This window comes from Myxine glutinosa, chromosome 1, assembly GCF_964187855.1.
Source record: "Myxine glutinosa chromosome 1, kmMyxGlut1.1, whole genome shotgun sequence".
Lineage (NCBI taxonomy): Eukaryota > Metazoa > Chordata > Myxini > Myxiniformes > Myxinidae > Myxine > Myxine glutinosa.
Genome location: NC_136261.1, coordinates 135,771,764 through 135,788,905, shown reverse-complemented (window position 1 = coordinate 135,788,905; position 17,142 = coordinate 135,771,764). Strand labels below are relative to the sequence as shown.

At 48.8% G+C, this 17,142-nt stretch overlaps 1 protein-coding gene across 1 annotated transcript in view; it reads right to left on the bottom strand.

The window, feature by feature from the left end:
• Positions 1-7,927: 7,927 nt before the first annotated feature.
• The window catches only part of LOC137428883 (splicing factor YJU2), a 30,011-nt gene continuing 20,796 nt past the window's right edge, over positions 7,928-17,142 (bottom strand). Inside the window, exons 6-7 of the mRNA XM_068118737.2 lie at positions 8,948-9,068; positions 7,928-8,835 (exon numbers count right to left, since the gene is read on the bottom strand). Coding sequence (XP_067974838.2) covers positions 8,476-8,835; positions 8,948-9,068 — 481 coding nt within the window. The 3' untranslated portion in view covers positions 7,928-8,475. The remainder of the gene's footprint in view (positions 8,836-8,947; positions 9,069-17,142) is intronic.

The window sequence follows — 17,142 nt, the reverse complement described above, 5'->3', positions numbered from 1 at the left end:
ACCCCTGCATGGTGCTCGTGGTGTTGACTGCCTTTGCCTGCCCGTGCTCATGTTGGTGACTTGAGCTGGGAGCCTTGGGGTGGAGCACTGACGAAATTAGGGGCCAAAACGCGTACACTACACGGCTACACCCTCACACCCCACCAGTATTTCTCCCATGTACTTCCACTCACAGTCTCACACCCCACCAGTATTTCTCCCATGTACTTACCCTCACACCCCACCAGTATTTCTCCCATTTACTTCCACTCACACCCCACCAGTATTTCTCCCATGTACTTCCACTCACACCCCACCAGTATTTCTCCCATGTACTTCCACTCACACCCCACCAGTATTTCTCCCATGTACTTCCACTCACACCCCACCAGTATTTCTCCCATGTACTTCCACTCACACCCCACCAGTATTTCTCCCATGTACTTCCCCTCACACCCCACCAGTATTTCTCCCATTTACTTCCACTCACACCCCACCAGTATTTCTCCCATTTACTTCCACTCACACCCCACCAGCATTTCTCCCATTTACTTCCCCTCACACCCCACCAGTATTTCTCCCATTTACTTCCACTCACACCCCACCAGTATTTCTCCCATTTACTTCCACTCACACCCCACCAGTATTTCTCCCATTTACTTCCACTCACACCCCACCAGCATTTCTCCCATTTACTTCCCCTCACACCCCACCAGTATTTCTCCCATTTACTTCCCCTCACACCCCACCAGTATTTCTCCCATTTACTTCCACTCACACCCCACCAGTATTTCTCCCATTTACTTCCCTTCACACCCCACCAGTATTTCTCCCATTTACTTCCACTCACACCCCACCAGTATTTCTCCCATTTACTTCCACTCACACCCCACCAGTATTTCTCCCATTTACTTCCCTTCACACCCCACCAGTATTTCTCCCATTTACTTCCACTCACACCCCACCAGTATTTCTCCCATTTACTTCCCCTCACACCCCACCAGTATTTCTCCCATTTACTTCCCTTCACACCCCACCAGTATTTCTCCCATTTACTTCCACTCACACCCCACCAGTATTTCTCCCATTTACTTCCACTCACACCCCACCAGTATTTCTCCCATTTACTTCCCCTCACACCCCACCAGTATTTCTCCCATTCACTTCCACTCACACCCCACCAGTATTTCTCCCATTTACTTCCCTTCACACCCCACCAGTATTTCTCCCATTTACTTCCCTTCACACCCCACCAGTATTTCTCCCATTTACTTCCACTCACACCCCACCAGTATTTCTCCCATTTACTTCCACTCACACCCCACCAGTATTTCTCCCATTTACTTCCACTCACACCCCACCAGTATTTCTCCCATTTACTTCCCCTCACACCCCACCAGTATTTCTCCCATTTACTTCCACTCACACCCCACCAGTATTTCTCCCATTTACTTCCCCTCACACCCCACCAGTATTTCTCCCATTTACTTCCCCTCACACCCCACCAGTATTTCTCCCATTTACTTCCCCTCACACCCCACCAGTATTTCTCCCATGTACTTCCACTCACACCCCACCAGTATTTCTCCCATTTACTTCCACTCACACCCCACCAGTATTTCTCCCATTTACTTCCACTCACACCCCACCAGTATTTCTCCCATTTACTTCCCCTCACACCCCACCAGTATTTCTCCCATGTACTTCCACTCACACCCCACCAGTATTTCTCCCATGTACTTCCACTCACACCCCACCAGTATTTCTCCCATGTACTTCCCCTCACACCCCACCAGTATTTCTCCCATTTACTTCCACTCACACCCCACCAGTATTTCTCCCATTTACTTCCCCTCACACCCCACCAGTATTTCTCCCATTTACTTCCACTCACACCCCACCAGTATTTCTCCCATTTACTTCCCCTCACACCCCACCAGTATTTCTCCCATTTACTTCCCCTCACACCCCACCAGTATTTCTCCCATGTACTTCCACTCACACCCCACCAGTATTTCTCCCATTTACTTCCACTCACACCCCACCAGTATTTCTCCCATTTACTTCCACTCACACCCCACCAGTATTTCTCCCATTTACTTCCCCTCACACCCCACCAGTATTTCTCCCATGTACTTCCACTCACACCCCACCAGTATTTCTCCCATGTACTTCCACTCACACCCCACCAGTATTTCTCCCATGTACTTCCCCTCACACCCCACCAGTATTTCTCCCATTTACTTCCACTCACACCCCACCAGTATTTCTCCCATTTACTTCCACTCACACCCCACCAGTATTTCTCCCATGTACTTCCACTCACACCCCACCAGTATTTCTGCCATGTACTTCCACTCACACCCCACCAGTATTTCTCCCATTTACTTCCCCTCACACCCCACCAGTATTTCTCCCATTCACTTCCCCTCACACCCCACCAGTATTTCTCCCATTCACTTCCCCTCACACCCCACCAGTATTTCTCCCATTTACTTCCCCTCACACCCCACCAGTATTTCTCCCATTTACTTCCCCTCACACCCCACCAGTATTTCTCCCATTTACTTCCCCTCACACCCCACCAGTATTTCTCCCATTTACTTCCCCTCACACCCCACCAGTATTTCTCCCATTCACTTCCCCTCACACCCCACCAGTATTTCTCCCATTTACTTCCCTTCACACCCCACCAGTATTTCTCCCATTTACTTCCCTTCACACCCGACCAGTATTTCTCCCATTTACTTCCCCTCACACCCCACCAGTATTTCTCCCATTTACTTCCACTCACACCCCACCAGTATTTCTCCCATTTACTTCCCCTCACACCCCACCAGTATTTCTCCCATTTACTTCCCCTCACACCCCACCAGTATTTCTCCCATTTACTTCCCCTCACACCCCACCAGTATTTCTCCCATTTACTTCCCCTCACACCCCACCAGTATTTCTCCCATTTACTTCCCTTCACACCCCACCAGTATTTCTCCCATTTACTTCCCTTCACACCCGACCAGTATTTCTCCCATTTACTTCCCTTCACACCCCACCAGTATTTCTCCCATTTACTTCCCCTCACACCCCACCAGTATTTCTCCCATTTACTTCCCCTCACACCCCACCAGTATTTCTCCCATTTACTTCCCCTCACACCCCACCAGTATTTCTCCCATTTACTTCCCCTCACACCCCACCAGTATTTCTCCCATTTACTTCCACTCACACCCCACCAGTATTTCTCCCATTTACTTCCACTCACACCCCACCAGTATTTCTCCCATTTACTTCCCTTCACACCCCACCAGTATTTCTCCCATTTACTTCCACTCACACCCCACCAGTATTTCTCCCATTTACTTCCCCTCACACCCCACCAGTATTTCTCCCATTTACTTCCACTCACACCCCACCAGTATTTCTCCCATTTACTTCCCCTCACACCCCACCAGTATTTCTCCCATTTACTTCCCCTCACACCCCACCAGTATTTCTCCCATTTACTTCCCCTCACACCCCACCAGTATTTCTCCCATTTACTTCCCCTCACACCCCACCAGTATTTCTCCCATTTACTTCCCTTCACACCCCACCAGTATTTCTCCCATTTACTTCCCTTCACACCCGACCAGTATTTCTCCCATTTACTTCCCTTCACACCCCACCAGTATTTCTCCCATTTACTTCCCCTCACACCCCACCAGTATTTCTCCCATTTACTTCCCCTCACACCCCACCAGTATTTCTCCCATTTACTTCCCCTCACACCCCACCAGTATTTCTCCCATTTACTTCCCCTCACACCCCACCAGTATTTCTCCCATTTACTTCCCCTCACACCCCACCAGTATTTCTCCCATTTACTTCCCTTCACACCCGACCAGTATTTCTCCCATTTACTTCCCTTCACACCCCACCAGTATTTCTCCCATTTACTTCCCCTCACACCCCACCAGTATTTCTCCCATGTACTTCCCCTCACACCCCACCAGTATTTCTCCCATTTACTTCCCCTCACACCCCACCAGTATTTCTCCCATTTACTTCCCCTCACACCCCACCAGTATTTCTCCCATTTACTTCCCCTCACACCCCACCAGTATTTCTCCCATTTACTTCCCCTCACACCCCACCAGCATTTCTCCCATTTACTTCCCCTCACACCCCACCAGTATTTCTCCCATTTACTTCCCTTCACACCCCACCAGTATTTCTCCCATTTACTTCCCCTCACACCCCACCAGTATTTCTCCCATTTACTTCCCCTCACACCCCACCAGTATTTCTCCCATGTACTTCCCCTCACACCCCACCAGTATTTCTCCCATTTACTTCCCCTCACACCCCACCAGTATTTCTCCCATTTACTTCCCCTCACACCCCACCAGTATTTCTCCCATTTACTTCCCCTCACACCCCACCAGTATTTCTCCCATTTACTTCCCCTCACACCCCACCAGCATTTCTCCCATTTACTTCCCTTCACACCCCACCAGTATTTCTCCCATTTACTTCCCCTCACACCCCACCAGTATTTCTCCCATTTACTTCCCCTCACACCCCACCAGCATTTCTCCCATTTACTTCCCTTCACACCCCACCAGTATTTCTCCCATTTACTTCCCCTCACACCCCACCAGTATTTCTCCCATTTACTTCCCCTCACACCCCACCAGTATTTCTCCCATTTACTTCCCTTCACACCCGACCAGTATTTCTCCCATTTACTTCCCTTCACACCCCACCAGTATTTCTCCCATTTACTTCCCCTCACACCCCACCAGTATTTCTCCCATGTACTTCCCCTCACACCCCACCAGTATTTCTCCCATTTACTTCCCCTCACACCCCACCAGTATTTCTCCCATTTACTTCCCCTCACACCCCACCAGCATTTCTCCCATTTACTTCCACTCACACCCCACCAGTATTTCTCCCATTTACTTCCCCTCACACCCCACCAGTATTTCTCCCATTTACTTCCCCTCACACCCCACCAGTATTTCTCCCATTTACTTCCCCTCACACCCCACCAGTATTTCTCCCATTTACTTCCCCTCACACCCCACCAGTATTTCTCCCATTTACTTCCCCTCACACCCCACCAGTATTTCTCCCATTTACTTCCCCTCACACCCCACCAGTATTTCTCCCATTTACTTCCCCTCACACCCCACCAGTATTTCTCCCATTTACTTCCACTCACACCCCACCAGTATTTCTCCCATTTACTTCCACTCACACCCCACCAGTATTTCTCCCATTTACTTCCCCTCACACCCACCAGTATTTCTCCCATTTACTTCCCCTCACACCCCACCAGTATTTCTCCCATTTACTTCCCCTCACACCCCACCAGTATTTCTCCCATTTACTTCCCCTCACACCCCACCAGTATTTCTCCCATTTACTTCCCCTCACACCCCACCAGTATTTCTCCCATTTACTTCCCCTCACACCCCACCAGTATTTCTCCCATTTACTTCCCCTCACACCCCACCAGTATTTCTCCCATTTACTTCCCCTCACACCCCACCAGTATTTCTCCCATTTACTTCCCCTCACACCCCACCAGTATTTCTCCCATTTACTTCCACTCACACCCCACCAGTATTTCTCCCATTTACTTCCACTCACACCCCACCAGTATTTCTCCCATTTACTTCCCCTCACACCCCACCAGTATTTCTCCCATTTACTTCCACTCACACCCCACCAGTATTTCTCCCATGGACTTCCACTCACACCCCACCAGTATTTCTCCCATTTACTTCCACTCACACCCCACCAGTATTTCTCCCATTTACTTCCCCTCACACCCCACCAGTATTTCTCCCATTTACTTTCCATTCCTTAGTGTTGGGTTACGGACTGGTTCCATCCGGTAAGCGGGAGGCCGTGATGTCCACACGGCCTTCACTCCAGACGTTCGTTTCCCACTCAGTGAATGTCTGATGTGGTGCCCTGTTTTGTTTAATCATACATGTAATCATTAGGCATCGGCTAAGTTAAGTTTCTGCTTCTCGTCTGTTTTTCTTTGCTATTTCTAAGTTTCGCTGTCTGCTTTATGTCAGTGACTGCTTGTACATTTCAATTCCCCTTCCCATTGTCCCCCTTGCGTGCACCCTCTCCCCCCCCCGATCATTAAAGCCCCCGAGTCCTTCCCCACATTCTGCATGATCCCTGTACCTTGCAGATACCTGTAAATAAATCATTTGTTGACGTTTACTTTTCCAACTGTTCGTGAATGTCCTTTCTTTTATCCATCCAGCGCTGTTCGCATCTAACGAAGGTGGGAGGTTGTTCCCTGCGAATCCACTCATTAGCATCAATTATCCCGGCAGGTATCAAGCAGTAGCTCGGCCGCCCAAACTACCATCCAAGGATAAGATTGGTACACCGCGGAGGAAGGTACTACGTTCCCCGATTGGAAAAGTCACGTGATGCAGGTAAACTGTGTCAGACGGTAAGGATCCTGATATTGCGCGATGGACCAATTGGTGCTCAGTTGCCAGCAACCTACCGAAGTACGAAGTTATTCATGCGCGGCAGCCTCAAGTCCAGTAGATTCGGGAGGGAACGGAGACTAACAACCCTCGTAGTACACCCGAGTTGCGCGGCCTAACAATATCTTTATTGTTTGGACGATTTCAATTATGATTGCACCATGAGGAAGAAGAATTCTTGACGATGTATTCGTTTTGATTATATGATATACATATTTTAAAATATTTGTTTTTTGAAGGTGTTTAGAAAAAAGTCAATATTTGTGGCTTATAATAATGTAATTTGTGATGTTTCAGGCATTTATCCGATTTTTCCATTTTAGTGTGTGCAATGGCTTTAGCAACTCAAGTGATCAAATTCCATGCACTTTTTATAATAGTCAATGCACAATTGGAAAACAAAAGTCAAATTGGACCTAAAACAGCTGTTCACCACCATCTCTTATCTTCCCCAATCCAAAACCTTGATCTTTTCTACCTCCGCTAATTTCACCCCAAATCCACTTTCTTGAAATGCCAACTTCTTTCCTGGAAGTCCTTGGTGTCCTTGTGTTTATACTTTTCCCACACCACCTCCCCCCAAGCCCTCTCCCTCCCACACATTCCCAATGTCCCTGCTCTCAAATGTTGTGTTTGTGTGCTTCCCCTTCTCTCCCTATCTTGTCTACCGCTCCTCTTTTTATATATTTTGTTTGTCTGTTTGATTTGTTTGTGTGATAAATGTTAGCTCTTCCACGAGCCTCGATTATGTATGCAAAAAAAAAAACGAATGATACCTTCAACTTCAAATTAACACGTTTTGCATCCAATGACCTTTTTTCTGTCTTTTTTTGTATACAAGATGGAGGCTCGTGAAAGAGCTAACATTAATCACACAAAAAGTCAAACCGACACATAAAACACAAAATAAGGGGAGCGGTAGACAAGATGGGGAGAGAGGGGGAAGGACACAAACACAACATTTGAGAGCAGGGACATCGAGAGAAATGTGGGAGGGGGAGGGCTTGGGGGGAGGTGGGAGAGGTATAAAACATATGAATACTGCTAGGACTTCCAGGAAAGAAGTTGGAATTTCAAAAAAGTGGATCTTGGGTGAATTAGCGGGGGTAGAAAAGATCAAGGTTTTGGATGGGGGAAGATGAGAGATGGTGATGAACAGCTGTTTTAAAGACCTGGAGGGAGGAGTGGGATTGAAGGGAGTGGGGGAGCTTGTTCCAGAGGTGGGAGAAAAGGGGAATGAAAGAGTGAAGGTGAAAGACCTCACATAGTTATTTGCTATCAACAGAGAAGTGGTGTCCTTTGCACAGAGTTTTTGCAGGCCTACTATAGTATCCAACTGGGGTTTTCATGAAAACAGACGTTACCCACAGAAAGCCAAATGTCATTCCAACGGAATATTACTTGTGCCCTCGTGTCCCCAAACAACCTCTGTGAAACACTGGTCCATTTAAAATAATTTATTGCACATCATTTCTGCTGGTATTTTAAATACAGCTGACAATGATAAATGTACCAGTTTGAGTACCAGTTCACTGGTAATTCCCTGCTTGTCGTTAAAGGCGGCAAAAAGGGTTGGCGTCAGGAAGGGCATCCGGCCGTAAAACATTGCTTCAAAAAGGGGACCGAAAAACAACAACTACCACGGTTCCCGAAAAAGGCCAACCCCCACTTGCGGGGAAAAATGGCCTCTAAAGGTGGTTTTTTTTTTTTTTTTTTTGACAATGATAATGTAGGGAACGGGTCCTGTTAACTGGTTATATTTTACACTTCATAATTACGGTACTGCGATCCAGACAAACTCGACTGTTAGGTTAACATAGAGCAAGATAGAGAGAATACAAATAAAGAATGACACACGGAGGCAGAATGAAACATAAACACAAAATTTTATGCAAAATCCAACTTTCCTGAAATGAAAATGGCAAGAAGGTAGGATAGATAATCCAAGCAATGAATGAAAAGCAGAAGAGGGTTTCTAATGTACATCCAGTCATGTCTCGCTTTCTCCGCCACTGCTACTGTCCGAATAAGTTCCGAGGAGTGCAAAGCCAGTGCCGCGTGTGCCCATAGTACTCTGTGAAACGCTAGTGCACTCTGCCAAACTACTTGGATTTCCAGCTCCTGTTGTGAGCTCCTGTGAGCAGCAAAGTCCTTCGATCTTCACGCTCGAAGCCACCTTTTCATCAGTTGAGGAACCCATGCAAGAAAGGCCTTCAAGCATACCTGCGTTCTTTTTAGAGGCTGGCTTTTTGACGATGACATCCTTCAGCTTGGAGCGCAGCCCTGATGAGCTGACTTGATGTTCCCAATTCTCAGTTTTCTGTTTCTTCTGGTCATGTCTTTCAGTATCCTGGAAACAATGATTAAGATTATAATTTAAGGGGGGCAGAGCAACGGTAGTCACTTTCAAAAATTACGTTAAAAACACCCACACCGTCACACAAGTGGGAAGGCAATCTGACCTCAGTAAGAACATCTGTTGCCTTGCGGAAAAGAATAAAACGTTTATTGGCCGGCGAGTCATCATCGGAGTCTGAATTGTCTTCCTGAATGCGCTTGACCCTGGCACTGCTGAACAATTCTCTGGGAATGACAAAAAACGGGCACATGAGGCACTGAAACGTCAGAAACAATCACCCATACCAAACTAAGGTGTACCATGGTATACTCTTACAGAGTGATGGAAATCCATGGTTCAAATCACTGTGCAATTTCAAGCCTGGATCACGTAGTCATATAAGAGCAATGCAATGTCTTTCCTGTCTAGATTAAAAAGAAAACTCAGAATCGTACTTTTTATTCATTGCATATCAACAGTTATGATTCAGGATCGTAATCGAAGTTGCATCACAGCATCTTTCAAGTTGCATTTGCTACCCGTTTTGTATGGAATGGGGGAGAGCTATCATGTGTAGAATTGTGTAATCATTTTGTTCCTCAAGCAAGGGACAAGGTAGTCCATACACAAGGGTGTCGTATTTCAAAATAACTGCATTGTCAAAACATGACGCAGTTCAAAATGCAAGGCCTGGACGAAGGAAAATTCTTGTTTTGTCAACTATTGTTTTTAGATTTGGGTGACTAATACATATTGCAAATTATTCTTGTTAATGATTATTTATATTGGTAGCTCCTATTACAGAAGCTTTGTTTTATTGGTTTTAGGGTAGAACGGGTTGGGGTGTCGATCTTCATAATGTTGCATCGTGTTGAAAATAAAACACTTTACATGCTATTAAGAGAGCATACGGTCTACATGCATTTATCGTCACTACCAATGACTGATCCCATCAAATGTGACCAGTAATCCAAATGTAACACTTTTATATTAAAGTGAAATTAAAGAAAAATAAACAGTTGGTTAACAATCATGATGTCTGGGCGACCCTGACGAAGCATGCAATTTTCCCATACATATTGTTACGGACCGCGGATAAGGATGTTGATTTGCCGAGCGGATGGCACCGCGGCCGAACATTTACCCCGACTAACCCGATTCCCGAACGTTGGCCGGATCGCGCCACAGATATTCAATAGGGAAAAGACAAAGGCGACACGGATGTGAAGAAGAAGAAGAAGACAAAAAGGTTGGCAATACTACTAAATTTATTACTATGTACAGGATTGAAAGAAACCAAGGAAGAAGGAAAGACAAGAAAATAATTTACAGAAGATATTAGAGACACAGGGCAACGCTAGCTTACCTACAGTCTTAACCCAGGGACAGAACAAACAAGGACAGACTCACGCAGGGAATGATGATAGGACTGGCAGGAGGTGGATGGCTGGAGGGAGAGGAAGGTCCACGGATACTGCAGCACGATCGGCGTGTTTGGCAGCCGCCGTTCCTTCGCGGCCCCGCTCAAAACTGCCGTCAAGGCCCCAAGCTGCTGTGTCTGAAGCTGCTGTGGCTGCTGCTGAAGCCGCCGCTGTTGCTGCTGTTGAAGCTGCCACTGTTGCTGCTGTGGCTGCTGCTGTGTGGACGTCGCGTGCTTTCTCCAGGACTCGTCTGACTCGTCTGGTCCAACCACTCAACTCAACAACTCCACTCAACAACATCCTTGCTTGCCCTGATTGGTCGGCACGGCCCTCTGGCTCCGCCCTTGATGACGATGGGCGGGCACGCCCTTCTACCCCGCCCCGAGCACATGTTCAATGGTGGTTTTGGGGCGAAATCAGCAACCCACAGCTGTAGCAAACCTGGCAAACTGCCCAGTGCAGTTGGTAATTGAGGCTTGGAGGGGATGTAATTGGCAATTGAGGCTTGGCAATGGAAGTTTTGGGAGTGGGAATGGGGAATGAAAGGGAATCTATCTTATTTCACTTGGTGCAATGGAGTGTCATCTTAATGGAAGACAAGGCCTTACCCTAATACACATAATAAAGATATAACTATCAACAAGGGGGAAAATCTATGATTGGCTGACGTGATTGTTTATGACCTAATTATGGGACGCCCTTTGACCTTTATACATAACTGGAGTAAGGAGGGTCCAGAATAAAGCAATAATAATAAAAAACTCAATAAAAAAAACACAATCCTCATATCCACAACACTGCACCCTCCTCCTCTTAGGCACGTCCCGGGCCTATAACTTTAACTTAGTGTGACACGTAGGTGTAGTTCCCTCTACTTTTAACCTGACCCTGAGTGCGACAGTTTTAAAACATAAATAAATATGTCCCGCTGCTCCATTGCACCCTGCCTAACAGACTCACGCCCACAGCTAACCGAATTGCGGAATGGTCTTCAAGCTATACATTTACGGTGGGGGCGCATTATTTACAATGGCTCTACTTTATTTACAAAACGCAACCCAGGACCTGTGATTGTTCTTTTGGGGGGGAGAGACAGTCTGCTCTGCATCGATGCACCCTGAAAGCACCCAAAACGCACCAACACACCCTCAAGCACCAATCGGTGCACAGTCATCATTGTTCAAAAATAAAAATAAAACCAACAAACCCTTGGTGGTGTCTTGCTCTTCGGCTCCCTCTGCTGGCTATTGCTATCTTCCTGGTGTTGTCATCTTCCTTTGCTGGCGGCCTATTTGTATTACAATAAAATGCACCCAACGTGTCCATTTTTATTTTATTTATGGCCCACAGGGGGCCGACTAGTGTGGTTCACCTGTGGGGCATCGGTGCCCTGTGGCCAAGGTCCGCCAGCAAGATTTCGGGCCTTCAGGGCCGGTTCCAGCAGAGGGGCCATGCCCCAACCCATGGGGTCCATCAGTGGTGCTCAGCCACAGACATGTGGTCCATCAGTGGTGCTCAGCCACAGACATGTGGTCCATAATGTGGTGCATCGATGCAGACAGCTGTGGTTGCGAGAGGTTCGGGCGCACAATGGCCGACTCACGCACGCTCCCCTCGGCACCCAGTGGCGCACAGGTCCTCATGTGGGAGACAAAAGGGGAAAAAAGACAGATGAGCGAGGGGTAAGGTCACAAGGGTACACATCAATAAGGCAATGCAAGGTGAAGTGCGTACGGAGAGCGAAGTGAGAAAGCTCGTCCCTACCGTACGTCACCCCCCCCCCCCCCCCCTGTCACCGACACTACCCTTGCCCTTACCCCATATGTACAAAATCTACACATTTACAAATTCGTCACTACTGTCACGTCTCCCCATATCTCTTCTACACCAAATTCGTTCCCACAATCCCTCTATCCAAAATTTGCCATCACCCAATTCATCATCAATCCTCATAAGGAGGAAGAGTTGGAACACAAAGCACAATGTCACACCCACGTCATGATGCATCTCACATTCCAAAACATTTGCATCAAAATAATAAAAACAACCATGGCATGGTGTGGAGTACCATCGTTATCCCAGGTGAGTGGATGCAGATGGTGCGAGGAGACTTCAATCCTAACTATCCTCTAAATGACTTTAACACACTTTACACTACCCGGGGTCTTTCCTTGCCAATCCATTGGCCAACTTACACTATGGGTTCTAAAAACCAATTCCCATTGACCAAACTGTGGTGCTTCCTTCATTTGGGGTCTCACTCCCCCGATGCAACTCCCTGTGCCCTTGCACAATTTCCAGGCTGGGTCGTGCAGCTCTCCCAGCAGGTCTACCCACCTGCACACCTCCACCACTGTAGTTGCCACCCGAGCTTACCTAGCTCCTCACCCTAACCTATCTAATTGGGGAAGGCCCCTCCTGGCTCTGTCACACCTTGGTGCCCTCTGGCACTGGGCTACCCGGGTCCGTCCTCCGGATCCTCGGGCCCCATCCACAACAACTCTACCGGCTCCCAGAGCCCACCTGCGGCCTCACCTGGCCGACATCCTCACAGTGGTGGAGTGCCCAAACCAACTACACACACTAACAGGCTACACGCCCAGCCATTTCCACAACACTAATGCACCCATCCAAATACCATTCTTTCACCTCGCACCACAGAGGCCAATATCCAACCACAATTTACCTGTACCCTCTACCTAACTCTTACACTACCCTCCCCGGGTATTCGTGATGGGGGTCCATTCTTCCCCCATTCACACCTCCGCACCATCCACTCCACTCCATAGTTTCCACCATACTCACTCCATGACCATCCATTCCAATATTCCATATATTCCACACTCCATGTATTTCACACAACCATTCTCCATACACCTGTTGTTGCACACCTGTGCAATCTTACCTGGTGCCACCTGCACCCTCCTTCCTTCCTGGACCATTTGGTCAGCACAATACTCATCACCATCACTCACTCAAACACTGCTCCATACACCTGTTCAGTTGCACACTTGTGCAATCACACCTGTTCACCATACACAGGGCATCATCTAATCTACCTGGTGCCCTGCTAACTTAGTGCTCCCCGTCTTCCCTTTAAACTAAGCACATACCACGTCATTATCATCCAAACTACCCTCTCTATGTCCCCAGCTACCTGTCCAATGTAGCTACCTAACCTTACCGTTACCTATTGTCAATCTCTAGGTCCCTACACATTATATCCTAACCCTCCCGGGCTAGTTTTCACTGCCAACCCCATAACCTAGTGCTCCTTTGCCCCCGCTGTGAGAGATGGCAGAGTTGCCATCCCCCCACATCGGGTATCTCTCACTACCAATTTTGCACACCAAATTCCAGCCAATTAAAAATTTGCTATCCCAAAATTTCGAATCCAAAAACACTATCAGTATCATCATCATCATCACAGTCCGCTTTATCTGAGCCTCGGTGCGTCGTGACTTCATTAAACTCGGCTTCGCAAAGCCGAGCAATGAATTCGGGTGGTTTGGTCGCCTGTAGTTGGATGCGTCCGGCATTCACGACTCTGGGGAGGAGGCATGCTCGGGCCGAGGTTCCACGCATCATCGCGGCTCGGTACCTTGCGGTCCCGGGCCCGATGGCTGAGGCTCGCCCGGTCGGAACCCCGTCCCCGCCAGGGGGCACCGTTCCGCTTCCTCTCACTCGCCCTTGAACCGGACTGGCCGCCTCGCCCGACAAGGCCCGGACTCGACCGTGCAGGGCGGGGCCAAGCCCGAATCGGCAACGACGCTTCAAAGAGAAGCGACGCAGCATCGATCCGCGCCGGGCCTGACATCCAACAAAGCACACCGCGCCCCGTGTGCTCGCATCGGCTATCCGTCGCCCTAAACGCTAACCGTCCAATGTCGATGCTTTACTCGCATGCCCACACGCACACGCGACCCTTTTGACACTCACAAAACCCGGCGTTCCAACGCCGTCCGTACATTCTACACACTCCGTCCATTCCACCAACGCACTCCCTGTTACACACCACACCTCTCGCGCACACTCGCCGTTCGCACACTCCCTTAACACACCTCGCGCACCGTCTTGCGCACTCTCCCTTGGTACGTACTCCGTACCACTCACCATGGGCGTGCACCCTTGCATCCACCCACTACCGCGCTCCGATGTGCTCCCTCGCACTCGCGCCACGACCAACTCAGGTGTGCTTCCTCGCACACGTTCCACCACCACCTTACTCTCCGTGTCACACTCCCCCTCGCACGTACACTCCGTATTGCTCTCACTCCCTGTGTCACACTCCGTACACCCCGACGTGCATTCTCGCTCGCACTCGGTATCACACTCGCGCTTTGTAACACGCTCACCCCTTGACGCACACTTTTTTTCCACACGCGACCCTCCACCAACGCCCGGGTGCTTCCTTGATCCCAATCGCGCGACAATTCTCTTGTCGTCAAACATCCTTCTACAAAATCTCCCCGCACAATACACAGCACGACTCACCTGGGGGATCCTCCTCCTTCGCTCCAACACCACCTGCAAACTTTCATTGGTGTTATTAAGCACAGCATCGTGATGTGAGCAGGGACTTTGCACATTTTCCATTTCTCCCTGCAATTCCCGGGCTACCTCCGTCATCTCTTCAATTTTAAGTCCCAGCACTTCTTTTTCTTTATTCATCACGACGACCGCTGGCTTTATTAAAATTCCCTCTTCTACCTCAACGGTCGCCGGCTGCCCTTTACCCCGGGTCGCGATTTCTACCCCGGTCCAGTTACCCGTGCTTTTCTCAACTTCGTTCAACCAGTGCTCCTCGACCCGCGTTACCTCCTCGTGCACCCTTGGGACCCTCTCGCCCACCATGCGATCCATGGTCTCCCCACATGTTTGCATGCGGTCACCCATTTTGTCCCCGATTTTGCTGATTCGCTCCATTTTGCTTCCTAGCCTCTCAAATTTATTTCCCATATTGTTTAACCCGTCTCTTAATTGCTCACTAGTACCCCTTGCTTCGTCCCTCATTTGGCCCCTCAATTGCTGACCCTGAGCATCCATCTTATCATTTAGCTTCTCCAATCTGTTCATGATTTGCGCCATGAGGGCTTGCATGTCGAAGCCCGCCGGTACAGTGGGCTCGGCCACCGCGGCTACGTGCGCAGCGCAATTTGGTGCTGCTACAACCTCGTGCGCGAGGACGCCATTTTGTGCGCCTGATACTCCCTCAACCACATTGCCATTGTTCTCCTCCTCCCTTTCCTCCACATACATCTCCCCGAGGTCCTGGGTCGATTCCACCCTGTCTATCTCTCCCACCGGCATCCAGTCGCCTTGACCAGCCATCGCGCGACTTTCAAATTTAGAATTTTATAAAATACAATTTTGGGCCACTCGTAATTTGAGCGCGTTAAGCGCTTCAGGTCCGAATCCAACACTTCTGACACCAATTGTTACGGCCAATAGTACAATTGGTGTCCCCAAAATTTGGGCTAAATAAATTTAGTCCCAGGTTCGAATCCCAACTCCTGACTACCAATTGTTACGGACCGCGGATAAGGATGTTGATTTGCCGAGCGGATGGCACCGTGGCCGAACAGTTACCCCGACTAACCCGATTCCCGAACGTTGGCCGGATCGCGCCACAGATATTCAATAGGGAAAAGACAAAGGCGACACGGATGTGAAGAAGAAGAAGAAGACAAAAAGGTTGGCAATACTACTAAATTTATTACTATGTACAGGATTGAAAGAAACCAAGGAAGAAGGAAAGACAAGAAAATAATTTACAGAAGATATTAGAGACACAGGGCAACGCTAGCTTACCTACAGTCTTAATTAACCCAGGGACAGAACAAACAAGGACAGACTCACGCGGGGAATGATGATAGGACTGGCAGGAGGTGGATGGCTGGAGGGAGAGGAAGGTCCACGGATACTGCAGCACGATCGGCGCGTTTGGCAGCCGCCGTTCCTTCGCGGCCCCGCTCAAAACTGCCGTCAAGGCCCCAAGCTGCTGTGTCTGAAGCTGCTGTGGCTGCTGCTGAAGCCGCCGCTGTTGCTGCTGTTGAAGCTGCCGCTGTTGCTGCTGTGGCTGCTGCTGCTGCTGCGTGGACGTCGCGTGCTTTCTCCAGGACTCGTCTGACTCGTCTGGTCCAACCACTCAACTCAACATCTCCACTCAACAATGTCCTTGCTTCTTGCGCGCGCGCTTTTATAGCGCCTCAGGCGATCAAGCCGCCGGCCTTCAGGACACGCCCATCGGTCAGCTCGCCTCGGCCCTGATTGGTCGGCACGGCCCTCTGGCTCCGCCCTTGATGACGATGGGCGGGCACGCCCTTCTTCCCCGCCCCGAGCACATGTTCAATGGTGGTTTTGGGGCGAAATGAGCAACCCACAGCTGTAGCAAACCTGGCAAACTGCCCAGTGCAGTTGGTAATTGAGGCTTGGAGGGGATGTAATTGGCAATTGAGGCTTGGCAATGGAAGTTTTGGGAGTGGGAATGGGGAATGAAAGGGAATCTATCTTATTTCACTTGGTGCAATGGAGTGTCATCTTAATGGAAGACAAGGCCTCACCCTAATACACATAATAAAGATATAACTATCAACAAGGGGGAAATCTATGATTGGCTGACGTGATTGTTTATGACCTAATTATGTCACGCCCTTTGACCTTTATACATAACTGGAGTAAGGAGGGTCCAGAATAAAGCAATAATAATAAAAAACTCAATAAAAAAAACACAATCCTCATATCCACAGCAATATACTCGTATTTGCTACTCTCTTTCTTTCACTGCTTTCAGGGCACTCGATGCCACCCATAGGAACACCAACGACCTGCTCCTCCAATGAGGGGGGAAGGGGGGAAGGGACATGAGGACAATGAGGGGGACATCCATGTCCACTAT